This window comes from Triticum aestivum, chromosome 3B (genome assembly GCF_018294505.1).
Source record: "Triticum aestivum cultivar Chinese Spring chromosome 3B, IWGSC CS RefSeq v2.1, whole genome shotgun sequence".
Taxonomy (NCBI): domain Eukaryota; kingdom Viridiplantae; phylum Streptophyta; class Magnoliopsida; order Poales; family Poaceae; genus Triticum; species Triticum aestivum.
In genome coordinates, this window is record NC_057801.1 from 440753427 (window position 1) to 440780071 (window position 26645).

General features: G+C 49.9%; 3 protein-coding genes across 3 annotated transcripts; 2 read left to right on the top strand and 1 right to left on the bottom strand.

Annotated features, from left to right (window-relative positions):
* The first annotated feature begins 1620 nt into the window (after positions 1-1620).
* On the top strand, positions 1621-7254 carry LOC123070255 (uncharacterized). Its single transcript, XM_044493354.1, has 2 exons — positions 1621-3039; positions 6683-7254. The coding sequence occupies exons 1-2, from the start codon at positions 1778-1780 to the stop codon at positions 6861-6863; spliced, it is 1443 nt and encodes a 480-aa protein (XP_044349289.1). The 5' UTR covers positions 1621-1777; the 3' UTR covers positions 6864-7254.
* A 2984-nt stretch (positions 7255-10238) lies between these two features.
* LOC123065491 (arabinogalactan protein 16) lies at positions 10239-11047 on the top strand. The gene is made up of 2 exons (XM_044488757.1): positions 10239-10564; positions 10657-11047. The coding sequence occupies exons 1-2, from the start codon at positions 10456-10458 to the stop codon at positions 10761-10763; spliced, it is 216 nt and encodes a 71-aa protein (XP_044344692.1). The 5' UTR covers positions 10239-10455; the 3' UTR covers positions 10764-11047.
* A 3976-nt stretch (positions 11048-15023) lies between these two features.
* LOC123065492 (ethylene-responsive transcription factor CRF2) lies at positions 15024-16680 on the bottom strand. Its single transcript, XM_044488758.1, has one exon. It carries the CDS (start codon positions 16076-16078, stop codon positions 15197-15199), a length of 882 nt encoding a protein of 293 aa, XP_044344693.1. The 5' UTR covers positions 16079-16680; the 3' UTR covers positions 15024-15196.
* Between the last annotated feature and the right edge of the window lie 9965 nt (positions 16681-26645).

Here is a 26645-nt window from a genome sequence, read left to right on the forward strand (position 1 = left end):
CTCAACGGGGCCCTTGGGAAGGCCATGGCCCACAAAGGCGAGCGGGAGGAGCAGCGTCTCTGCTTCCTCCCGGGCGGCGCCATGGCGACGGCGGTGGTGGGCGCGGCGCTGGTGAGGGAAGGCGAGGCACGGCAGGGAACGGGCGGATCGGGCCTCCGGGCACCGGATCCGGCCGGTGGCGAGGCGGGGACGCCGAGGGCAGGTTGGTGGCGGCGGACCAGGAGCTCGGGGAAGATCCAGGCGGCGGTGGTGGCTCCTGGCGGCGCGGAGGGAGGCGGACGGCGGAGCACAGCGGCCTGGAGGGTGGTCAACCGAGTCAATGAGGACCAGTCAACAGGGCTGTGGGGCCAAGGCGCCATGCACACAGAGGAAAAAAACGGATGGAAGAAAAATTGAGAAGGCTGGGATTCAATCCCAGGTCTCCTGGGTGGAGGTGCAGCACGACGATTAGCTGGGCTGAGATGTGCTTGTGCATCGGAGGGGTTCGGGCCTTTTTGAACTAGCGCAAAGCCGACCTTTCTTCCCCATGGCACACAGGGAGCCCGGAGACGCTGCCGGCGAGCAAACGCGCCAGCGGCGAGGGCGGCTGAGCAGTGGCGGGTGTGCGGAAAAGGGAGGGTGGTGCACTGTACGACGCACGCGTACAAAGGCACGCACTCGACTCAGGAGCAGCAAGGCACGGCAAGGCCGGCGGCAACAGCAGCTTGGCGGCCACGGGGTGAGCTGCGGTGAGAGTGCGTTGGCGTGAGGGTGTGTGAGCAAGAGGAAAGATTTATAGGGAAAGAATGAACATTAAAGGAGAAGGGAGAAATGGCACTTGCAAAAAGAAAGAAAGGAGAAGGAAGGGAGAGGTGATGATGCATGGGCATGGTTTGAGAGAGAGAGAGATGGCAAGGGGTGGTGCACACACATCAACTAAAGCAACACACAGCATAAATAAGGGGCAATGCACAAGATGAACATGGCAACACCATAATGCAATAACATGGCAACGAAGGCGAATATCTGGAAGACACCTAGCGCATCGGACTCGGGGCGTTACACACTTGATAATAATTTTCATATTTAACATGATCCTGTTGTCCTGATAATAATACTTTCTATAATTAATGTGATTCTTCCGTTCAAATAATATACTCTTCATAATTAATATGATCCTTGTGTCCAACACTCAATTATACTTTTAAAATTATACGTATCTATTAACTTTCTAGCTAATTAACACACATAATTAACTGGTCAAGCTAATTAATTGTATGCAGTTGTAGACAAGACAAGAATTGGATAAGAGATAACTGAGACAATTTTTGAGCATTAGTGGTTGCGTGCGAAACCAATCCAAACCAACCGACGTAAGGACGTGTCATTGTGATCGCAGACTCCCTTTTTACGAGTAGAAATCTTTCTTTCAAATAGTGATACTCTTCATAATTAATGTGATCCTATGTCCAACGTTCAATGGGTGAGTACTGGTAAAACAAAAAAAAAAATCACTTTTGGAAGGCGGGGTCGCAACCCCCCTTCGCCTCCACGAGGCTCCACCAATGCGCACACCGAACCGGCAGTCGCTCCCTGATTCCCCAAACCCCATTCGCCCCCTTCCTCCGCCCACTCCGCCCCCTTCCTCCGCCCGCCCCCTTTCCTCCGCCCACTCCGCCCCTTCCTCCGCCCACTCCGCCCCTTCCTCCGCCCACCACACCACCACCACCACCACCACGAAGGCCCTATGCCCTGAGGCAGCTCGCAGCGGTGCACCGCCTCCGGGCCGCCGGCCTCGATGGTCTCCGCCTCCGCCTCCGAGGACGAGCTCGCCCTCCTCACCGGCCCGCAGCTCGTGATCCACCTCACCAAGACCCACCGCAGAGCCGACTTCGATGCGGTTTCGCGCATCCTCGCCGCGCGGGACCGCGATAGGGCCACGCTCGAGGCGAAACTGGCGGCTGCGGATGCCCAACTCGAGGCAGCGAGGGCGCGCTTGGTGGGGGTCGACGAGGTCCACTCCAACCTAAAGGCCGCGCTCAGGGAGCTCAAAGCACAGGAGGAGAAGACAAAGGCGCTAGCTGGCGCGTACCGCCGGCCGCGGGACGAGACCGAAGAGATGGCGCTCGTGCCCGGTGACGCCGCCCCGGAAGTGGTGCATCAGGACGAGGGGCGCGTCAAGGAGGCCAAGGAAGGGGAGGGGAACGACGTCGACGACGACATTATTGACTTGTGCAGCGACGGGGAGGAAGGGGAGAGGACGGCGGTGGCCGGCGAGATGGAAATGGAAGGGAACGAAGATGGGGATGACAAAGTGCCGCTGAGCCAGCGCTTCAAGCGACTACGTCGAGCCGTGCCCGGTGAGTTGGAATCGGGGAAGGGAGATGGACAAGGGCAAATCGATTCGGTCAGTACTCTGGGAAATGATCAGCAGAAATCTTCGTTTGTAAAGATGGAGGGGCAGATGACAAGAGCTGGGAAGATGGCCTGTATGCCCGAGGCTTCAAAGGTGGCAGCTTCCGTGCAGGAGAGTGCAGTTGTGAAATCAGAAAAGTTCGATGATGAGATGCCCAGGACAATGCTGCTTCCTTCTCCGGGGCTTCTTAGCAAGAGCCCTCTACAGAAGGGTTCTTCCAAGAGTGACTATTGTAAAGCCGGAACTGGCGAAAAAGAAGGCTCATTTGATGGTGTTCCAGCTAGTGGAGTCAATCAGCTATTGAAGGGGGATGCAAAAATGAACAAGACACCAATGGTTGAATCATCGGACAAATGTGGCAACAAGGTCATTGGTGCTGAAAAATGTTCACCTCTATTAAGACTGAGTGAGGAACGGATGATATCGAGGATTGGAGTTCCATTTGAACCTTGCAATGGCAACAACAAGTATGTCCAGGTAAAAAGGGAGGCGGGCTCGTTGCCTTCAACAATTACCAGTGAGTGGGACTCTGAAGGACATCTGTGTAACTCAGTTTGCAATCATGTGGAGATAGCTATGCAAGCTCTCTGTGCTCTTTATCGCCAAAGGAAGTTAGCAATGGGGGATGCAAGAGAGGAATACAGGTGCGTTAAAAGTTGAATTTGCTGAAAGTTTAAACAAAACAAAATTATATTGTTGCATATCTTGTGTATCAATCATCACTGTTTTTGTTTAGCCCGTGCTAGTAATAAACCTTAAATCATTTCAAATTGTGTTAAGTTGTAGAAATCATAAACATTTGGTAATCAATTGTATTATAGAATCAGAACTGATATTGAGTATGGTTTAGCAAAGCCACTTGAATATAAACTGCATTTACAAATTGGAAAGTCCATAGCTTTAGAAACAGGAGAGCAGGACATTATGGCATCTCTCACTATTTTGTGGCTTATAACAGCTACATAGTGCTCTATGGTCTTATTTGTTTGTTATTCTTCTGTTATATATTAAAATCATAATAAAACAGAACAAAGTGAGGCGAGCTATTTCAGAAAACAATAATATCCGACCGTTAATCCAGTGAACCCTCCTTTAATTAGTTAACCACAACCGGTAGATCTTCATAATTGTACGTAGGCAGACTGCAACCGGTAGATCTTCATGACTTTACCTAAATAGATCACATCCGATAGTATATACCTTTAATTCCCATTTCTTTAAACCGAAAAATAATTGTAGTTAGGCAGACTGCAACCGGTAGATCGTCATTATTGTATCTAAATAGATAGCCCGGTAGATCGTCATTATTGTATCTAAATAGATAGCCCGGTAGATCGTCATTATTGTATCTAAATAGATAGCCCGGTAGATCGTCATTATTGTATCTAAATAGATAGCATTTGGTGGATCTTCATGACTTTACCTAAATAGATCACATCCGATAGTGTATATGTTAGAGTACGTAATGGGCCTAATTGGCCCATTAGTCTTAGGGTTAATTAGAGATAAGGGTCGTTTGCTTAGGGGTCAAGTAAGCCTTGCTTGAGAGTCAAGTAAACCTCTCTATATAAAGAGAGGAGATGTATCAATCTAATCAAGCAAGAATTAAGAAGGAAATCCCTTCCCTCTTGCCCGGCTGTGGGCAAAAAGGCCCCCGGCCAGCCTTCTCACGCCCTCCTTCTAGCAGCGCCATAACAGTATACCTGTAATTCCTATTTCCTTACACGGAAAAATAATTCATTTATATCTTCCGGTACTAACTGATTCTTTGGATCACAACCTCTGACAAGCCCTTGAGACACTGTAAGTCCACTTAAACATCCGAGGCTAATGAATTGGTTCGTACAGACATACATCCCTAGCAAATTGGTTCCTGAACCGATACATATTTGATCACATTCACAAATTCCAAATTAAGACCGCCATACATGAATACTGAAGGTATATATCCGTGTGGATGGTATAAAATGACAAGAGTTATCAAGATATACCTTGAACCATGCAGAAACTAACTTAATTGTGATCTGCATGCTTGTGCGTAAATTTAAGCATGACAATGGTTGTTCTGAGGATGGACATAGCGCATGCTTGTAACAAGCTCGTGCAAGAAAGAAAGAGAAAGGAATTAGGTCTGGATCAACGGACGTCCCCTGCAATAAGGCGGCGATAGCAAACTCATTGTAGTTAACAATAGCTGTGCCCTACAATCGACATTATTCCTATTTTGTTTCCTGTGTGAAAAACTGCTCAAGTTTAATTATGTGTGCATACTGATCTTATATCAACGATCGGGGTTCTGAACATATGCAAGAGATACAGCGGCAATCTGCTAGATAGCGATCAGAACCTTAATAATTCTGTGTGATACAATATCATCTACAAACAATTTATTAGCTCAGCCAAAGACTGGTAGAGCAGTCACATCTAATATGTGGACCACCAATTGTTTCACTGATCCAAATGGTGATGCACTGTACCAATCCAATATCAGTATAAACATCAACTTTTGCACAAGCGGCCCATTACAAATGGCTGAGCAATCAGCTTGATATATTTCTTTACTTCTAGATATAGTCAACTCGATTAATTCTGTGTACTGATCTAATAACACGTAAAAATAACCAGCCGGGTAAGGTTCTGATCTTTATTTTCTTTTAAGCAATCAACTGCTTGGTCCTGGTCCAAACTTCCTTTTATTTGCATATACAAGAAGTGAAATATCTGGTCTAAATATGCTGTTTTTGCATATTTCATAAGTTATGCATGCCAATGCAAGTTCAACGAAATTTGAAAAATTAAAGATGATTTAAAACATTTCCTCGCAAGCACTGTGCTAGTTTAAGTAATAATACACACCTTTTGTTGATATGTATATCGATGCTTTGTCATCATCAAGTATTCTTGACCAATAAATTGTTTAGTACTCCCTCTTTACATTAATATAAGACGTTTTTCTTAATGCACAGTTTATAAATATCCTAAAAGTAGATAGTTGTTGAAGGAATTTAACCGTTCTTCTATATGGTGAATTTCATTTTTTTTTTTTTTTTGGTAAGCAAGAGATGGGTTTTGATTTCTGCAGAATCAAGGAGACATAATCAATTAAATAAGAGGCCACAGAATAAAAGCTAATATTGATACCAATATTGATTTTACTTTGTACTACTCGCTCTGTTCCTAGACATAAGTCTTTTTAGAGATTCCAATATGAACTACATACGGAGCAAAATGAGTGAATCTACACTAAAAAATGCGTCTATATACATCCGTATATAGTCCATATTGAAATCTCTAAAAAGACATATATTTAGGAACAGAGAGAGTAGTACATTATAAGGTCCACTATTGTCCAATGTTTCTCTCAAAAACGAAAATAAAACTAATGGTAGTCAATCTTGTACTGCCTTTGTGCAATTCCCATCAGCACATAAGATATTAGAGGGCAACATCTTGCATCTTTGAACTTTGTACTCTGTTTTCTATGTGATGGATTCAGCTTCAGCAGGTTGCTTTGATAATATGTTAACTTAGTAAAAACTTTAAAGGTTAAGTTCAACATCACTTACCCAGTTGGGAAGTCACTTGAGCAAAAAAAAAACAAGTTTGGCTTTTAATTTGGTCACATCACTCAGCGCAATCTTAAGATTCGATTTTAAATTTTGCAACTAGGTTCTGAAGCCAAGTTGCAATCTAAATTTTTGAATTTTGTAATGTTTGTTCCTCACAAGGGTCTTTTAGTATGTGATTTTAGGTTGAACTTTGGCAAGTGTATGGCCTTGAATTTACTCATGCAATATTGTTGTTAACCCACCCACACGTGTGAAAGCATCCCAGTTAAACAAGTGCGTACTGAAAAAGGCTTTCGCCCTGCTATATATATTAAGCAAGCCACAAGAGCCACAAGGTCCAACAAAGGTTCACACCACACACACACACACACACACACACACACAGGTAGCATACAGACATGGTTCAAGAGGCTAAAACAAGTACATATCGTGGTATATCGTCTATGAATGCAGTTTTAAATGCTGCAAAGCATCACTAGAATAAGGCATTTTAGGTAGAATTCCCACGTTATTTGTCTGTGCAACTATTCACTTCTATAAAACCATTGACTGCCATTTTTTGGCATGTTTCTATAACAGGAGTAGGGTGATTCCTGTTATACCACCTTGATATATGTGCATTGCATTTTTCTTAGTAACACTATATGCATGTGATGCTTAAGTGCTGTTTGATGACACCGATATCTGAAACTATACTTGTTTCTGCTGTTCACTTCAGGGCACATACGTTGGCGGAATTTCTTTTGGATGGTGATCTGCAGGGACCAATGAGAAAAACTGTTGCGGAACTAGAGAATCATGATGCGACAAATCCACTTTTTCTTATCCAAGTAACAATCAGTTGCTCTGGGCAGTTGTACGATATTTTCAGGAAGAAAGAAGACCCATACTTCTGTTGACAACAACGAAGCAGTAAGTACGTGGATAAGATGCAGACTCCATAACTTGTGATAGAGAGGGGCATATTTTGTTGTGATGCAGGTGGTACCGAAACAAACAGTACGGATTAGAGTGATCCTAATTAGTTCCTTGTCGAACCATGGTATGAACCCGTTGATGAAGAAGCATCGACATGGCGGCCCTTGTGTCAAACTTTGTTTTCTGCTAGGATTTGAAATGCTGATGCCGAGGTGCATCTCTTTTGTACAGTATGATGTAGTCATGTGACTCCCTTGCAAGGGTGTTCTAAGAATCCTCTGAGCTGCGAATCGTTAGCATCATAGGAATAGGATGCGTTGATGTGGACTCTTTTGCATTTCTTCTTGATGGTCGTCTCTCTGCTTGCTCAAATTTGTCCCACCTCGCATATTCTTTTCAGTTGGTTTGGGAGCCGTATGGGTCCTTTTTGCAGTTTGAGACTTTCAGGTTTCAGTCTAGTGTGCCATGCCATGGCACCTCGACAGGAAGGAAGGACCTTTCCGTCCACAACGCCCCTCGATTTCTGGGCAACAAATTCGCAGTCACACGCATAGTCTTCCTCTGCCTGATGATTATGATACTACTAATACCGCCACCAGGTCACGTTCATAGTGAGTACAAGACATTCTCGGACAATTGCCGGCGAAGCTTCCATCCATTTCCATGTGACATCCTGGGTTATCCCTCTCAGTCATTATGCTCAAAGGAGTGCACTTCCTGCCCCTCGAAGATAAAATTGCATGTAAACTTGCAGGCAGGCCATTCCCATCTACCACATCACCTCGCTAGTCCTTTTGGCGGAGGTGCTGAAGAGGCTCGATGCCCTAAGACATGTGTTTCTTTGGGCGGGCTGTGACAAGGTCACCGAAGGAAAAATGCAAGGTTAACTGGGAATTTGGACTTAAACAAGTTTGCCACTGCTCTCCACCTCCAATGGCTTTGATTTGATTGGTCCGAGCCATCCAAGCCTTGGTGGGGTCAGAGTACCCCTACCGCATGTGATGATAAAGATAAGAGACCTCTTCACGACGGCTACTAAAGTCTAGCTGGAAATAACGCCAACGCAAAATTTTGGGAGTTACCTTGGCTTCACGGTTTCAGGCCAAGGGATATCATGCCAAAAATATTTGATATTTCTAGAAAGAAGGGTAGCGGAGTGTAAAGGGCTCTACATGATAACTTCTAGGTTTTCTAAATTGACATGATAGACGACATTACTATTGACCACATCCAGGAGTTCACCATCCTTTGGGAGATGTTGGATGGTGTATTCTTGACTATGACACAGATGATACGATCACGTGAAAGTTTACGGATAACGACCTCCCCTTGACGTCCTCGGCCTACAAGACGCAATTCGAGGGGATCACTATGATACCTTTGCTAAAGACCGTTTGGGAGGTGTGGGCTACTCCAAAATGTAAGTCCTTCGCTTGGTTGATCATCCACAATAGATTTTGGACAGTTGATAGGCTCAACCATAAGGGGTGGCAAATTACAGTTTGTGCCCCCCTTCGCAACCAAGTTCAAGAAACATCGCCCCACCTTCTTTCCAATGTCTCAACACGATTTTGTTTGAAATGTGGTCAAGGCGCGGATTGGCCTTGGTGAACCATAACTAATGAATAGTCGACTATGGTCACGTTGGAAGATTGGTGGACCAATATTGCTCCTCAAAAGATCTTCAAATCGGAAAGCAATGACCTCCCTCATGATGCTTATAGCCTAGGATGTTTGGAAAGAGCTTAACGCTAGAGTCTTCCGGAACACATCAACCCCAACTACGATCAGTGTTGACGAAATCTTTGAGGCGGCAAGGCTGTGGGTGATTTGCGGGTGCTAGGGGGTTTTGGGTGTTGTTTTACCTCGCGGGTAGTGGTTTTATTTTCGCTACTTTGTCGCTGTTGTCCGGACCATCTTTCCCTTTTTTTCAACCGGTCCCTCTTCTCCTTGATCAACTCGTTTCATCAAAAGAAAATAATATAAAATACAGCGACCGTCTATCCGATCCAGGTGGCGATGGGAGGATCTGTGAGTCCCATTTACCGAAAAAGGGTTTCCCCCCGCTTTGTATTCCAAAGCAACCAACACCGATACATGATCGCTGGGGCGAACAGCACAACAAGCCCAAAAGAAAAAGAAGAAGAAGCAAATGCCAACAACGGCAGCTCGACAGAGCACGGATGACCCGCCGCCGCTACGCCCACCAAAGACAAACCACTACAACCTGAGGCTCCGGACCACCACGTACAAAACAGCACCTCCAAGAAGGAAAGCGACGCCGACGACGCTGTTGCCCGGACATGTCCTAGGGTTTCCCTGGCACGCGGAGGGAGGTGGGGGATGGATATCACCGACACCCTCCAGGGAGGAATGATGGCACCCGCAGGTGTCACCGCATCGGGGCCGAAGACCGCTAAGGATTTCTCCCGTACTCCAATCCCCACCGCCCAACGGACCGGAACCGACCAGCCAGACCGCCGCCCACCACCATGCGTCATCGCGGTTGTGCCGTCACCCACGCCGCCTCACTGCGGACACCAACACGAGGCCAAGAGGACCGGAGAGAAGCGCCCCGCGGAGGGAGAAGCAGCACCGAAACCGAACGGGAGGGAACCACCTCCACCGCCGTCGTGCGGGAGCCAGAGCCTCCGGCACCGTCGCGGTAGCCGTCCGGACGCAGCAGCAGGGCATGCCAGGCCACCCCTGGCCCGCCCAGGCCCGAAACGGGCCCGCTAAGCCCCGCCGCCACGCTGCAGCAAGCCGGCGATGGCGTCGCCAACACCCTGCCGCGCATCGCCTCTCCCCCGCCTCCCGGAAGCCACGAAGCAGACCCACACCGCCGCCGGCCCGCCCAGGCCCAGATGGGACCCGAAGGGCCCAGATCTGGGCCGAGCGGGCGCCGCCAGATCGCGCCGCCGCGTCGCCCCGTCGCCAACGGCGACGCCGCCGTCCAGAAGCCCGCCCCCGCTCGCGCCAGGAGCCCCCGCCGCCGCGCTGGACCGCCGCCGCCGAGAAGCACCGCCCAGGGTCGCCCCGTCCCGCGCCGGCGGACACCCGAAAGGGGAAAAGCCAGGGGGCCGCCGCCACCAGCGTCGCCCAGGCCAGGCCCGCAGCGGGCGCCGACGACGGCGGCAGAGAGGAAGAGGGAGGGAGAGGCGCGCGGGGGGAAGGCTGGGCACGGCCGGCCGCCCGCGGGGGCGGCTCGGTCGCGAGAGGAGAAACTAGGATTCTTCCTCTTTCCTGAGTCCCATTTTTAGGGTAGAGGATCTGATAGTACTGATTACAGGTCAAAACGATAGGCAGTGAGAGGGAGTTACTATGCCTGAATCTATCTAGGCGAACGAGGAGCAAGGCTGGCCACTCCCATTTATGCACGAGCTCGCCTATTTCTGATCAAGGCTACATAAATCCGGGTCTCGCCGAAATTCATGCGAGCACAACAGAAACGCCAGCCTCTTCTCTTGTGCCTGCCTCCCCTTCCTCTCCTGATCTCCAGAGCGAGAGGGAGGGGGATCTAGATAGATAGAAGCTCCAAGCCCGGCCGTTTCGGTTATCCAGAGACCAGAGGACATGGCGTCAATCTCCAGAGCATCGTCCCTTGTTGCCATGGCCATCGTCGTCGTGCTCGCCTCCGTGGCCAGCGCCCAGGGCCCTGCCCCGGCACCCACCGCCAGTGATGGTTAGTATTTTCTTCCTCTCCTTGTCCTCTCCTCGTGCGTGTGTGTGATGCTTCTTAGTGATTTGCTTGTTTTTGTGGATCGATGTTGGCAGGAACGAGCGTGGACCAAGGGATCGCGTACGTGCTCATGTTCGTGGCGCTGGCCCTCACCTACCTCATCCACCCGCTGGACGCCGCCTCCGCCTACAGGCTCCTCTGAACTGAGCTCCCCCTCTTCTGTAACTCGACGCCGCCGTGTGTGTAATCAGTTCATCCAGTTTAATCGTTCGTTAAGAAAACCAGGATTGTAGTCTAGGTAGTTTCTTCTTTCTAGCTTCCCAGTTGGAGATTTGCGAGTGAGGAAAATGATGCCGATTCCTTTACTTCTAGCTCTAGAGATGTAATGCATTTATTCTCTGTCCGGAAATATCCCCGCAGAAGATAAAAAACACACACTAGTGCATGCGTAGATGCATGCTTGGCATGGTTATTTTGTCCCCTTTCGATCGCTGCGTCTTCTCATGCATTCGTCGACGGTGGTGGCTGCTATTCGGTGCTCCAAGGAGGGAACTTGCCATCCTTGTCCACATGCCCAGGGCGCAGCGCTGCCGTCCCCGCCGGAGATCTCTTCGAGCGATCGTCCCATTGTGTCAGACCAACTCCAACCCAGCGACCCATTTTGTCCGTATGGATCATTCCAACCAAGCCATATACTTATTCAGTTTTACACAATATAAATTACGTTTTCGCGCTTGTGTTTAGGACAAATATTTCGTCAGGAACCTTCATATATATGTTCAAATCTAGTGACCTGTAAAGATATGCGGTCACGACGTCCATCAATAGCATAGATAGACGATTTTGCACTGCCAAGGATATAAGATATCAGAAAGTGGTTCCACTCATTGCCGGATAATATGTCTTATTGAAATCAATGTTGGATCTCTACGTGAACCCTTGTGCTAGGATCCTTGCTTTGTTTCTCATCACCTCATGTTCTCGTTCATTTCCTGAGAAAAACCCATTTGTATCTGACAAGAAAAACATTAGGAGATGTCAGTGTTGCTTCATGAATACCTTTGTTTTTATTAAGTGAGGCAATTTCCGCTTGTATTGCATCCATCCATTTAGGGTAGTCGGAGCGCTTTTGGCACTCATCGATAGTCATTGGTTCATGATCAGTGAGAAGAGTATTTGCAATTTTTCAGTAAATTAAATGTGGACAGTCGTAGACTTACGGTCGAAAGATTCTCCAAAATCGATATAGTTGATGGAAACTTCATGCACCCCTAATGACTCTTCGTGATTTCCCAATAAGCGTGAGTCTGGGTGTTCTGATGGCTGAACCAATGTGTGTATACTGAAGCTGGGTTGTGGAGTTTACCCTTTCACTAGGTGTATACTACCCATCAGGTGTTTCTCAACATTCAGTTGACTTGCATTTATTGGCTCTGAGGTTTTTTTCCTTGATTTTCTTTGAAAGCTTGTTTCAGGTTAGAGGTTATACTACTCCCTCTCTTTTTAGGAACCGATAGTTGAGTGGTTTTATTGGTACCTCCACTCTTGCGGATGCAATTCTGGCCGGATTTAAGGACTTTATAACATATTTTAGATCAGTAAATGAATCAAACATATTATTACACAACTAAGTGTGAAATCTTAGTTCTGGCTTATTTCCTTTATATTTGTACAACCTCTAATATATTTGTTGGTCCGAAAAACTGGAAGAATTGGAGATAACAAAAAATTGCATACATTTTCTTGCCAAGCTTAATTCACTTCCCGAATTCAATAAATACCATCCTAGGGATCCTAGGTAAGAAGGCTATACCTATCTCTGAAGCCGAATTGGAGTTAATTAGTGAACTTTTTTGAATCTATGAGTATTCGTCCAAATTATGCGAATATTTTTTTTCAAATTGTGAACTTTCTTTGAAATATGTCATTTTTTTCAAATCCGTGGGCTCTTTTCAATTTGCCAAACTTTTTCACATTCCATGAACTTTTCCAAACATGGACATTTTAAAAATTGTAATTTTCCCAAAAATGTAAGAAAAAAATTCTTAAACATTTTTAAAATTGGTAAAAAAAATCAAAATCTGGAATATTTTTAAAGAAATCAAGAAATTTTTTTGCATTGCTGAACCGTTTTTAGAATTCATGAATTTTCATGAATTCATTTTTTTTCAAATTCACACACATTTTTTGACATATACGAATATTGTTTTTCATCTTTGAAATTTTTTTGTCAACAACAGAGGAACAAACGAACCAGCTAAGCGAACAAACAAACGTTTTTTGAGGGGTACGAACAAAAAAAAACAAATGAGGTAGCAGCGAAGCTGCAAAACCCATTTTGGGCCACAGCCCGCGGGAGCACCTGCGCGAGTCGCTATCAACTGGGGCCGCGACTAAAACCTCTTATTGTCTCAAAAAAAAAAACTAAAACCTCTTATTGCAGGATGTTACACTGTAGCTCCTCTAGTGGACTGGCCCATTACACTATAGCATTGGGTTTCTTCTATTACTGTGTAGCATTGGTCCTTTAAAACAGCGTATGGTTCAAAACCATTGCACCGGCTTTCCTCTACCAACCGTAGCACCAGTCTTTTTTACTTCTATGTTTGTCTATTCATGCAAATAATAATAATAATAGTCATACCATTCAGAATGTGCTCAATACATTTATCAAATATTCACAGTTTTAAAGTATGTTCATAACATGTTTCAAAAATCATTAAAATATAAAGAATTGTTTGTAATTTGTAAACATATCCAAACCATTCAAAAAATTGTTCATGACATTTAAAAAGTGTTCAACATGTATTTTTAAAAATGTTGATTGCGAGTCAAAAAATGTGTACTAAAATTGTTCACATTGAACGTTGAAAATATTCATCTACCGCTAAACTGTTCATTAAGTTTTTGAAAAACTATCCTCATGTATTAAAAATATGTTCTAAATATTTACAAAAATATCCAATTTATATTTGAAAAAAATTCAACTTGCTTTTTGAAAAATGTTTAACATGAGATTAAATAATCTTCATCTTGTATTTAAAAATGTGCACTGTGTATATATAATGTTTAATATGCATTTGACACATTTTGAATGTTTATTCAAATAAATATTTAGCGCGTATTAAAAAAATAATGTGTATCCAGAGTATATTCGACCTATAAACATTTTTTCTAACATGTGTCTAAAAATGAAAAAAAACGTGTCTGTACCAAATCCAGAACTCTTTTCAGTTTTGTAATTTTTTCCCCAAAATGCTTAACTTCTTTTAAATCTATGAAGCGTTTTGTGTGAACAATCAAACAACAGCATAAGAGAAAACGAAGAAGAAGAGAAAGAGCGAATGAAAAGGAAAGCAGGCTGGCGAGCGAGCATCCCGAGGCAGCTAGCAGCGTGTGGGAGCGGTGCGGTGTTGGGCTGTGGCCTGCGTACCGTCGTGCGGGTGGCTGTAGCCCTATTTATTAGGAGCTCTCCTAGCAACAAACTGCCGGCCTGCCGCCGCAAGACAGCAGGCTCGGCCACCGTATGTTTGATGGCCGTGAAGACGAGTGCACAGGGTCGAAACGGCACTCGTCGTCACCTCAGCAGTAGGCATCAACCGTTTCTCAAAAAGAAAAGAAAGAAACAGTAGGCATCGTCGGCCTCGCCGCCACGTAGTTCCTTCCCGCCGGTCTGAGCTCCTCCTTATCTTTTGCGTTGTCTCCTTCCCCATGTGGTCACCTTGGTACGTGTTCTTGTTGGGGGGCGCTACGTGGGTCGTGGTCGACCCGACCGCCTCAGCCATGAGCCAGCCTGCAGGACCACGCCGCTCTGCACGCCGCGCCATCGCCCGCTCGCTCGCTCGATTCGCATTCACTCCCTCGCTCTCGCCACTGTTGGTCACAAGATTCACACGCGCACGCGTACGGGGCTCGCCGTCATAACTCCCTGCCCGTGCCCGGCCGGCCGGAGCCGAGCCCGATCTCAGGAAAAACGCGCCGTTGCTGCACCCGGCGTAAATGCCCATGAATACCCAAACACCTGTTCCTTACAAGGGAAGCCAGCGGCCATGTCTGTCTATCGCACGGACATGGCACGACGGTGTCCGGCCCGGCAGGCGGATACTGTACCGATGCAAACTCGAACACGGCACTCCCTAGATCCCAAGTCAGGGTATGAGTGTGATCGAGCCCCGTTGATCCGGCAGATAATTTCGCAACTAAATCATGGCCCCGACCGACCACCAAAACCCGCAAGCTTTCTGCGCAACTAAATCATGGCCTCCCCATTTGGAGCAGGGGGGCGTATGGACCACGCCGCGGAGCCATGCCAACCAAAGCACGCATGCACCATGCTAGCTGTGGACTGTGGAGTGGAGTGGAGAGTGAACAACACCTATACGTATACGGTACACCCTGCAGCGTATCGGAGTGGGCAGTACAGAAAACTTTGACGTAGTAGTAGTAGTACCCAGCACAGCAGTGAAAACTCTACCCGGATCGTACATTCCTCTTCTCGTCGACTCAACACAGACAGCAGCAACGCACACGGACATGTTACAAATACACGGGGACACACCACACGTACACGACAAAATACTCTCGAGTCTCGACATACACCAAAAAAGATAGGGAAGCAAGCTCCGCCGCTCCCATCTAGAAAATCGCGGGAAGCTGGTTGAGCGGGAACAGGTCGCGCAAATCCTGGAAGTAGTCGTTCTCCTGCACCGGCGCGGCCCACGGCTCGCCGCCGGCGGACGCGTCCCACGAGGCCTCCTCGGCTGAGGACGGCTCGGCGTAGAGGAACCCCGACTGCGGCTCGAAGTCCCAGAAGCTGCTGCTGGAGTAGACCGGCGCGTCCTCGAACGGCACGAACTCGCCCAGCTCCTCCGGAACGCTGAGGCTGCTGCCGGCAGCGGCGTCGCCTTGACAGGCCTCCGAGTCGCCCCTGTCCTCCGCCAAGGACGACATCGACGGCACCTTGCGGAGCACGGACGTCGGGGACGACACCGCCTGCGAGGACTCCGCGCCGGACTCGTACCCGGCCGCCGTCAGGTCCTCCTGGGCGCCCTCCGAATTCGTGGAGGAGGTGGAGAAGTTGGTCGTCGCGGTGGCGCCGCGGAGCTGAATGGCCGCGTTGTCGTACACGCGCGCGGCCTCCTCGGCGGTGTCGAAAGTGCCGAGCCAGACGCGCACGCCGCGCCACGGGTCGCGGATCTCCGCCGCGTACTTGCCCCACGGCCGCCGCCTGACGCCGCGGAACTTGGTGCTCTGCGCAGCGGAGCCGCCGCCCTTGGCCAGCCTCTTCCGCGCACGGGTACATCCACCAACACGCCTCGGCAGGTCGTCGTCTCCCGCGCTGCACTGCTCCGGTGAAGGAGCCGCCGCCGCCGCCTGCACCAGCGGCGCCGGGGCCGGCGGAAGCTCCCGCACCATCCTTCCCACCCTCCGAGCGGCGCAGCCCTCGTCGTCCTCGCTGGACGAGTCCGTCACGTCGGGATCGTCCCAGTAGATACGCACCGTGCGCGACCGCGACATGGCACGCGCCAACTCTTCTTCTCCACCACCGGAAGCACACGAAGGGTGTCTCTCTCACCCAAAACCCCTTTGAAGACAGACGCAGTTTAGAAAGCTGAAAACGAGCCCCCTGGCCCCAGCAGGAAAGGAAGCTGCAGCCTTAGCCGCGCTGCGCCTGAGCGAGCTGACGAACGATTGAACGGGGGCGCGGATCAGCAGGGGAATAAAGACCAAAGGGACGGCAGTGAGGAGGACGGAGTGACGATGCGAGCAGGGGAAGGCAATAAAGACGGCCTCCTCCTCCTCTTTACCTTCTTTATTTAAAAAGGCGAGCAGAAATGTAACAGCAACTATACGAGCAGGCGAGCCGTCCTCTGCCTGCCGCGAGGCGCCGGGATAATAACGGTTTTCGAACTCTGTAAAATCTTGGCTCGATGAGAGAGGAACAGAGGAGTGTGGAGCGCAACAACGAAAGCGCGAGGAACAAGGACGGGAGTGGAGAAGAGAAGAGAATGAGCAGAGCTGAGCTGGGAAGCGGTGATGGGATGGGATGGGAGTTTTGGGGGTTTGGGGATGTTTTTGGCAGAGTGGACTGGCCGAGGTTCGTTAGCGCCGTCTTATAGGATCCCCCGGCCCGACAGGCCCTGCGGGAGCCCACGCCCGATTCCGCCGTGAAAGCGTTTTTAACTCGGAACGCCTCGCCTCGCCGGCCGTAATTAAAGCCTGCAGGTTTAACCTCTCCTCCAGCCGCATTTACTGGCTGGCATTGGTTTACGGGGTAGGTTCCATTTCAAATCCCGCGCCACTAGTTTAATTACCGAACCCCGAGGAGGGGGACGCCTCCTTCGCCTCCGTCCATTTTACTCGTAGCTGTAAACTGTGCGCGGCGCCTGCAAAACTGCTGCCGTGTTTGGCACTGTGGGTAACTGGTGGCGTGGTCTCTGGCTGGCTGGATGTGTGCAATGCCGCAGCGCAAGGGGAGAAGAACTACCGGGGGGCTATGCGTGACGGGCATGGGCGGCCTGGCAACTTAACTCGTAGGCTGTGCCACAGTGCGCGCTGGTCTGCTCCAACTGTGACGCCGTGAGCGCAGCTTGTGCCATCGTGTCCTTCTCTTCAATGGAGGCCGTGTTCTTTCAGGAAGATGGGGTTTTCCTAGCACTTGCTTGCTCGCCTAGCACTACAGTCCTTCATCCATCACGTAGTTTTTTTCGGAGAAGGGTTCATCACGTAGCTGCATGTGTTTCCTGGCTGAATGTCGGAGGAACGAGGCCATTTAGGCATGACGTGCTCGCACCACTGCTCGCATTGGTCGACGCTTCCCGGTTCCTCGGGCGTAGTGGCGGTGTGGACGGCCGATTCCTCATCCACACTCTCCTCGCTGCCACTGGCGGTGGTTCTGGTTCACCCAGTCAAGCCCGCACCGATGAGCTGCGCGCTGGGAGTGTGTGCCCCAGTCACCCCATTCCTTCCGAGCTCCGGCTCCAGTACGAGAGAGAGACGAAACACGGTTGCGTGCGTCCCCGTCGTCATATTTTTTTGGCCGCCGTACGGAGGCCGCCCCCGCGCCAGCGTGGTCCTTGAGCGGCGGGGGCCGCCGGGCAGTGCCGGTCGCTCGCACTCACGCGGGACGCAGTGGGGATGGAGGATGGCACGGGGCCACTGCCGCAGGGTAGGGCGGAGCCAATGGCGGGCCGAGGCGTGGTGGGTCCGTTGTGGCGAGGGTGCAGGCATCGGATTGCGGGAGGCGGGAGGTGGGGCGGCACGTGATGCCGGTCGGTCCTGGACGGAAAGGAAACTCCTGTCAAATCGTCGGGCGGAGCACCGGCGTCAGGGAGCCTCTGACCCGGAGGACGGAGAGCCATTTATCAACTCCAACCAAGGACAGCCTCAAGGCGCAACACGAAATCGTCCCTAAAATGTCTAAGCATGACAGTCTAAATATCTTTTGCCATCCAATGGTGATCATATAAATTGTTCGAAGTGGTATGAAAGTTGAAATCTCATAAACCAGAATCTTCACCGACGCGTCCGCTTCCGAACCATCCGACCGCATTCATGCAGCTTAGAACAAGTACGATAGAGTGACGTAGTCGGGCTATAAAAGATGCCACGTCAGATTTGTGTATAGTTGGAGGAAAGAAGAGAGGGGAGAAGAGAAACATACTACAAGCTTACAGCAGGCTGTAGCACGAGACCCGACAAGCTTTGTGAGAGCATCTACATCCGGGCCTTTCATACGCGTCTCAAACGCCCGGACAGGTTGTCCGATCAGTGACCGGTCACAAAAAATCGATCCAACCAGACCTCTCAAACTGCGGACAAACGCCCGGACTGACCGACACCCCTCATATCTAGCCTAAATATAGGGCGGATATGGGGCGGCCCGGGCACGTCCGCCCGACAGGCCCGGCTCACCACGGGCCCACAAAAAACCCCAATTCGGGCGGCGAGCTCAAACCCTAGCTCACTCTCCCTCTCCCGCTTCGTCCGTCCACTCCTCTCCCTCTCCGGTTCCGATCCCATCCATCACGATGAGCAGCTCCGGCAGCGAGTCCGGCTCAGAGGTCGACTATGAGGAGGAGATGGTCCTCCGCATTGCGCTGGAGCGGTCGAAAGTGGAGATCGGCGGCAACTCCGGATCTGGAGCGTCGCCCCACTTTCCCGCGCCGGCGCAATGCGGACGCCGGAGCTGGACCCTCCAGGCCCGCGCGCAACGACGCCCGATCAGCACAGTCCGTGCTGGCCCCGCATCGTCTTCTTCCTCCACCGGCTGCTCCTGCACGCGACCAGCGTTGGGTGCTTGTGCCCGCGCCTCCAGCCCGCAAGCGCACTCCGGAGTCGGCGGCATGCGCCGCGCGCCGCGGGACGGAGCTGGACGCCGTTGAGGACGCGCATCTCCTCGCCTGTGTGTATCGCCGCTCCCTCACGACAGCGAAGACGGATGCTTGCTGCCTCCGAGGAAAAAACGCCAAGGTGCTCCGGCTCGCTATTGAGCAGTCGGAGCGCGAGGCGAAAGAGGCAGCGGCCGAGAAGGCTCGGGTGGCAAGGCTGAAGCGGGAGCAGGATAGGGCGGTCCGTCGGATGAAGGGGCTCGTCGTCCTCTCCGACTCCGACTCCGACGACGGGTGAGGGAGTCCTGGATTAGGGGGTCTTCGGCCTGTCGGCCTATCTTTGGGGCCAGACTGTTGGGCCATATTGCCGATGCTTGGTGGCCGAACATAAGTGGAGACCCCGTATCCGGGCAGGAGGCTTTCTGGTGCCTTGGTGTGTCCTCCAAGTCAAGATAAGAAGAATCAGCGCGTTTATCCTTTCTTTGTAACCGACCATGTGTAACCCTAGCACCCCTGGTGTCTATATAAACCATAGGTTTTAGGCCGTAGAGGCAAGAAGAACAACTATCATCCTACTAGTTAGGGTTTGGTTTATCTGATCTCGTGGTAGATCGACTCTGTAATCCTCATATACACAAGCAATATAATCAAGCAGGACGTAGGGTTTTACCTCTTAGAGAGGGCCCGAACCTGGGTAAACATAATGTCCCTAGTCCCTTGTTCCCCATTGATCCAAGATCCACATCTCGGGACCCCTACCCAAGATCTGCCGGTTCTGACACCGACATTGTTGCTTTCATTGAGAGTTCCGCTATTGGATCGCCGAAGGATCGATTGCTCGCCTAAACATCGGAGATGGCATCAGCGCTGGGGACATCTTCGTCCCCGGGCAACTTTTCGCGTTCGGCAGCATCGTGCGCACGCCGACTCGACCGGTTATCTCGACTAGGTCGATAGTTTCGCCCCTAAGCATCAGATCAGGTTCGGTAACTTGGAGTACATCACTGACGCTTGGGGTGATCCGACCTTCACCGGCTTCTTAGCTTCACCTGGGACGCTCGCGGACCCCGAAGCATCAACCCCGGGGCCTCTCCCCGATCTGATCTCTGGATCGGCTCTTTTCTCGCGGCCGGCTTTGAGCTCGGAAATCAACACTATGTCCGAAGACCGGGAATCATTCTTGGCCGGACTCCCCCTGCTTATCGCAAATCTGGCCTTGAGCCTTGGCGATAGTTCGACATCTCAATACCAGGAGTCGGCCCTGGCCGGATTTACCCCTCGCCTCACCATCACTCCGGAGGTTGACTCCGAAGAAACCTCAAACTCTGATCCGGCCAGACTCGCCTTGTTAAATTAGGCGCTCGACCGGATCCAGATGATGACCATTGTTGATGGCCCATCCTCGGCTCACGCTCAATGGAGGCTTGGGGCGAGCCACAGGCAATTTTATGTCCTACCCACCACCCATTTAGTAGCCACTGTCAAACACTTAACGACATGTTGGAGTACGCCTCCGAGGAGGTCGACGACAGCGAAGCCATGGCCCACGTTGCTCCTCCCATTACCGGCCGATGGACGGCCACCTCCACCTATGATGTTTACATGGTGGACACCCCCAAGGACGACGACTACTAAGGGAGTCATGGACTAACGGGTCCTTGGGCCGTCGACCCATTACATATGGGCCAAACTGATGGGCCACTACGGGGTCGAGCTAGAGGGCGGACCCGTGATCGGACAGGAGATCTTTGGGGTTGTGGTGTGCCCTCCAAGTCAAGATTAGTGTGATCTTTCCTTTATTGTAACCGATCGGATGTAACCCTAACCCTACTGGTGTCTATATAAACCAAGGGGTTTTAGTCTTTAGGACTAGAGCAACACTCATCACCCCATCAACCTAGGGTTTAGCTCACCTGGTCTCGTGGTAGATCGACTCTGTAACCAGACCATACATATCAAATACAATCAAGCAGGACGTAGGGTTCTACCTCTTCGAGAGGGCCCGAACCTAGATAAACACCGTGTTCATCGTCCCTTTTTCCCCATTGATCCTAGATCCACAGCTCGGGACCCCCTACCCGAGATCCGCCGGTGTTGACACCGACATTGATGCTTTCATTGAGAGTTCCGATGCGGATCACCGAAGGATAAATGACCCAACTATTCGTTGGAAACCCTGCGTTTGGCAGCATCACTTTTTGCGCCGATCTCACCGGTCATTTGAGCCCGGTTGAAAACCTCACCGCCGATCACGAAGCCGGCCACCGGAGCTTGGAGTCCGACGCCGGCCCTCGGTGAAGCCCTGCTTCCGAAGATCCCACTGAGCCCGACACCTTGACCTTGCATTCAGCGGGCGTGAAGGGAGTCGACGCAATCCGGGGTCTGGCCCTAAAGCCGGATCCCATCGAAGTATCTAAAGAACCTCCCGCCGAACATCCAGGAGGCATGGCACCGACGGGAACCTCTTCGGTAAACAACCTATTGGATCGATTCCGAGCTATGGGAATCTACGTCAGTAGGCCTACGACCTATAGCCAGATCGGGCTTAAACCCGACAACAGGGAGATCCACATCCCTACCATCACTCACCTTGTCGCTACCATCAAAGAAAGGACGGAGGGATCACTATCTCCGAAGCTTATGACAGTATACACCCGGGTCTCTAGCCCGGAGACGGACACCCATCAAGATAAGAGTTCGAACTCAGCCTATGATACATGATCTGACCTTGAGTCGGCCCGACCACGTACAAACGTATGTCCGAACACTACGCTATTAAAGCCGGACATAGCCTAGGAACGGCTCGCCGCTGCCAATGCCCCGGACTCACAGAAGACGGGATTGCCAAAAGATTTCCCACCCACCTCCCATGCCGAATATTATTCAAATGCAGGAAAACCGGACATATGGGACCTGATGTATGTCAAGCAGCAGCCCGAAGAAAACAATCCATCACTACCAGGCCAGATTTCTCTTGGTCAAAAACAAGATAATGGATTGCCGGGACGAAGAATAATTGAAGCCTTTCGGTTCAACTGCCGGGATGCAGGGATGTTGAATGCCCTCGCCCGCCGCCACGTGCAAAACTTCGCTGAATTATCGGACATGGTGCGCAAATATTGCGCCATTGAAAGCACCTGGAGTTTACTGCAAATGTGCAAGGAGTCAGTCCCTGGCCCATAGCGAAGGAAAGCACAAACAAAGCGGGCATATGCGAGAGGTTCTCCCAAGCACGAGCCCGCCGAAAAGAAAAATAAACCCAGAACGGTTCTGGATGAATTGCTGGATAAACCATGCCCAATACACTCGGCCTTGCTTAATGCAAATCCGACTCACAGGCTTCGAGCTTGTTGGGTGGTAAGGCAGGTGGCTAAAAGTGGTGAAAATATCCTTGGTCTCACACCTCCTGATAGACGATCAACAATGCCACCCCACGACGACAACGTCCTGACAGTTTACGATACTTTCTCATCAAACAACCAAAGGAAAAGGGCTCTTCCAGAGCTTGGACAAGTCTACTAGGTAACGGCAACACAGCCATGGGCGGACAACCTATCACCTTTGATCAGAAGGATGAGCCAAGATCCCGCCCCACCCACGCGCCCGCCGCACTAGTTCTTGACCCCATAATCAATGGCTTCAGACTAACTAAAGTACTGATGGACGGGGCAGCGGCCTGAACCTCATTTATGAAGACGCTCAACAAAATGCAGCTCAATAGATCCCGCATCGAGCACAGTCATACCACATTTCGAGGAATTATACCCGGTAGGGAGGCGCGTTGTTTCGGATGCATAACCTTGGACGTAGTGTTTGGTAATCCCGACAACTACAGATCCAAATCCTTGTTATTCCATGTTGTGCCCTTCCACAATGGATACCACGCCCTCTTGGGACGCGAGGCATTTGCATGATTCCAAGCCATACCACGTTATGGATACATGAAGCTCAAAATGCCAAGGCCTAATGGTGTGATCTCGCTCGCCAGCGATCCGAACACGGCCCTCCGAGCTGAAAATAAGACCGTAGCGCTTGCCCTCGCAGCACTATCTGAGGCTCTAACAACCGAAGAACTAACAACGCTCCGCACTATAGTCAACAGGGACGATGTGGTCCTCAGTGAAAGGCCAAAATTCACGTCATTTAAACCAGCCGACGAGATAGTAAAGTTTGAAGTGCACCCGACAGAATCGAATAAAATGGCGTCCATCGGAGCACAACTGGACCCTGCAAGCTGATGAAGCGTTGCGCGTGTTTTTACGTGAAAACTGGAACATATTCGCCTGGCACCATTCGGATATGCTAGGCATCCCACGGAGACTCGCGGAGCATAGCTTGAACATCATAAAAGGCTTCAACCAGTCAAACAGACACTACACTGATTCTCCGAACCCAAGCGACATGCTATGGGTGAAGAGTTGGCAAAGCTACTGAAGGCAGGACTCATCCGTGAAATTAAGCATCCGGAGTGGCTAGCAAACTTGGTCATGGTACCCAAGAAGGACAAGTCCTGGCGGCTCTGTGTTGACTTCAAGGACCTAAACAAGGCCTGCCCCAAGGATCCCTTCCCCTTACCTCGCATAGATTGGATCATTGATGCTACCGCCGGACACGACTCACTATGCTTTCTCGACGCATACTCCAGAATATCACCAAATAAAGATGAAGGAGTCGGACCAAGCTACAACCGCGTTCATCACCCCCTATGGGCCATTCTGCTTCACCACAATGCCTTTCGGGTTAAAGATCGCAGGAGCCTGATACGTCTCCAACATATCTATAATTTTTTATTGTTCCATGCTATTATATTACCCCATTTGGATGTTTATGGGCTTTATTTTACACATTTATATCATTTTTGGGACTAACCTACTAACCAGAGGCCCAACCCGTATTCCTGTTTTTTTGCCTGTTTCAGTATTTCGAAGAAAAGGAATATCAAACGGAGTCCAAACGGAATGAAACCTTCGGGAGCATGATTTTGGGAATGAATGTGATCTAGAGGACTTGGAGTGCAAGTCAAGAAGCAGCCGAGGCGGCCACGAGGGTGGAGGGCACGCCCACCCCTACAGGGCGCCCCCCCTGTCTCGTGGGCCCCTCGGGCGGCCACCGACCTACTTCTTCCTCCTATATATACCCACGTACCCCGAAAACATCCAGGGAGCCAACGAAAAACAATTTCCACCGCCGTAACCTTCTGTATCCGCGAGATCCCATCTTGGAGCCTTCGCCGGTGCTCCGCCGGAGGGGGAATCGACCACAGAGGGATTCTAAATCAACACCATAGCCCCTCCGATGAGTTGTGAGTAGTTTACCACAGACCTTCGGGTCCATAGTTATTAGCTAGATGGCTTCTTCTCTCTTTTTGGATCTCAATACCATGTTCTCCCCCTCTCTTGTGGAGATCTATTTGATGTAACTCTTTTTGCGGTGTGTTTGTCGAGATCCGATGAATTGTGGGTTTATGATCAAGTTTATCTATGAGAAATATTTGAATCTCCTCTGAATTCTTTTATGTATGATTGAGTTATCTTTGCAAGTCTCTTCGAATTATCAGTTTGGTTTGGCCTACTAGATTGATCTTTCTTGCCATGGGAGAAGTACTTAGCTTTGGGTTCAATCTTGCAGTGTCCTTACCCAGTGACAGCAGGGGTTGCAAGGCACGTATTGTATTGTTGCCATCGAGGATAAAAAGATGGGGTTTATATCATATTGCATGAGTTTATCCCTCTACATCATGTCATCTTTCTTAATGTGTTACTCTGTTCTTATGAACTTAATACTCTAGATGCATGCTGGATAGCGGTCGATGTGTGGAGTAATAGTAGTAGATGCAGGCAGGAGTCGGTCTACTTGTCACGGACGTGATGCCTATATACATAATCATGCCTAGATGATCTCATAATTATTCGCTTTTCTATCAATTGCTCGACAGTAATTTGTTCACCCATCGTAATACTTATGCTATCTTGAGAGAAGCCACTAGTGAAACCTATGGCCCCCGGGTCTATCTTTTATCATATAAGATTTCAATCTACTTTTATTTGCATCTTTACTTTTCCAATCTATATTATAAAATACCAAAAATATATTTATCTTATCATACTATCTCTATCAGATCTCAATTTCGCAAGTGGCCGTGAAGGGATTGCCAACCCCTTTATTGCGTTGGTTGAGAGTTCTTTGTTTGTTTGTGTAGGTGCGTGGGACTTTTGAGGAGCCTCCTACTGGATTGATACCTTGGTTCTCAAAAACTGAGGGAAATACTTACGTTACTATTGCTGCATCACCCTTTCCTCTTCAAGGAAAACCAACGCAAGCTCAAGACGTAGCTGAGCCACATACCAACGCATGATTCAAACATGCCTGGAAAACCAAATCGGCAAAACGGTCGAGGCATACATGGACGACGTGGTCATTAAAGCCAAAAAAGTCGAACAACTCGTGGACGATCTTCGCTTGACCTTTGAAAATCTACAGGCTTATGATATACGGCTCAACCCGGACAAATGTGTCTTCGGAGTCCCCGCCGGCAAACTGCTCGGATTCATTATCTCCCATAGAGGAATCGAGGCCAATCCGGCTAAAATCAAGGCCCTGTCCCAGCTAGCAACTCCAATAGAGCTCAAACATGTACAAAAGCTGGCAGGTTGCATGGCGGCTTTAAGCCGCTTCATCTCCCGCCTTGGCGAAAAGGCACTGCCTCTGTACAAGCTACTCAAGAAGACAAAGAACTTTGAGTGGACGAACGGAGCGACCGCGGCACTGGAGGAAATCAAAACACTCCTGGCAGGAAACCCTATTCTGGCCGCACTAGGTATCCGTGAACCTATGTTGTTGTATATATCAGACACCAATCAAGTGGAGAGTGTGGTGCTCATCGTCGAATGGGAATCAGAGGGCCATAAGTTCCAGGTTCAAAAGCTAGTGTACTATGTGTCTGAAGTCCCACACCATGCAAATCCCGATACCCACACTACCGAAAGATAGCATATAGTCTTTATGGTGTCCCGAAAACTACGACACTACTTTCAAGAGTGTCCGGTGACAGTGGAATCTGAGGTACCCCTCAATGATATAATCAATAACAGAGATGCCACGGGCCGCATCATCAAATGGGCCATAGAGCTCCTTCCTTTCGAGATCATATATAAACCATGTCGAGCTATTAAATCTCAGGTGTTGGTCGATTTTCTATTGGAATGGACCTAAGCCAAACTCCCTAGGGAATACCATACATATCACATTGGACTATGTACTTTGACAACTCTAAAATGCTAGCCGGACTGGGGGCTGGGGTGATCCTAATATCCCCCATAGGCGCCAATATTTGGTACATCCTACAGATTTGTACCCGAATTCTAATAACGCAGCCGAATACGAGGCACTGTTGCACGGTCTTCGGATGGCAACGTCAATGAGTGTTCGGCGGCTAGAGGTGTGAGGAGATTCGAACCTCGCCATCTCCCAGCTCAACGGCGAATTTGATGCCAAAGACCCAAAAATGGCGGCATACAAAAACGCCGTCCTCAGGATGTCAGCCCGGTTTGAGGGCCTAGAATTCCATCATGTCCCTAGAGACAGTAACCAAGTAGCGGATGTCCTGGCCCGCATGGGCGCCAAGCATGACCCAGTGCCTAAAAACACCTTTCTAGAAAGGCTCTTCAAGCCATCTGCGATATGGCAGGGTGGGGACAGTGGCACCACCACCAGCGAGCGTGCCCAAGTCGTCCACCCAGAAATCGAGCCCGGCA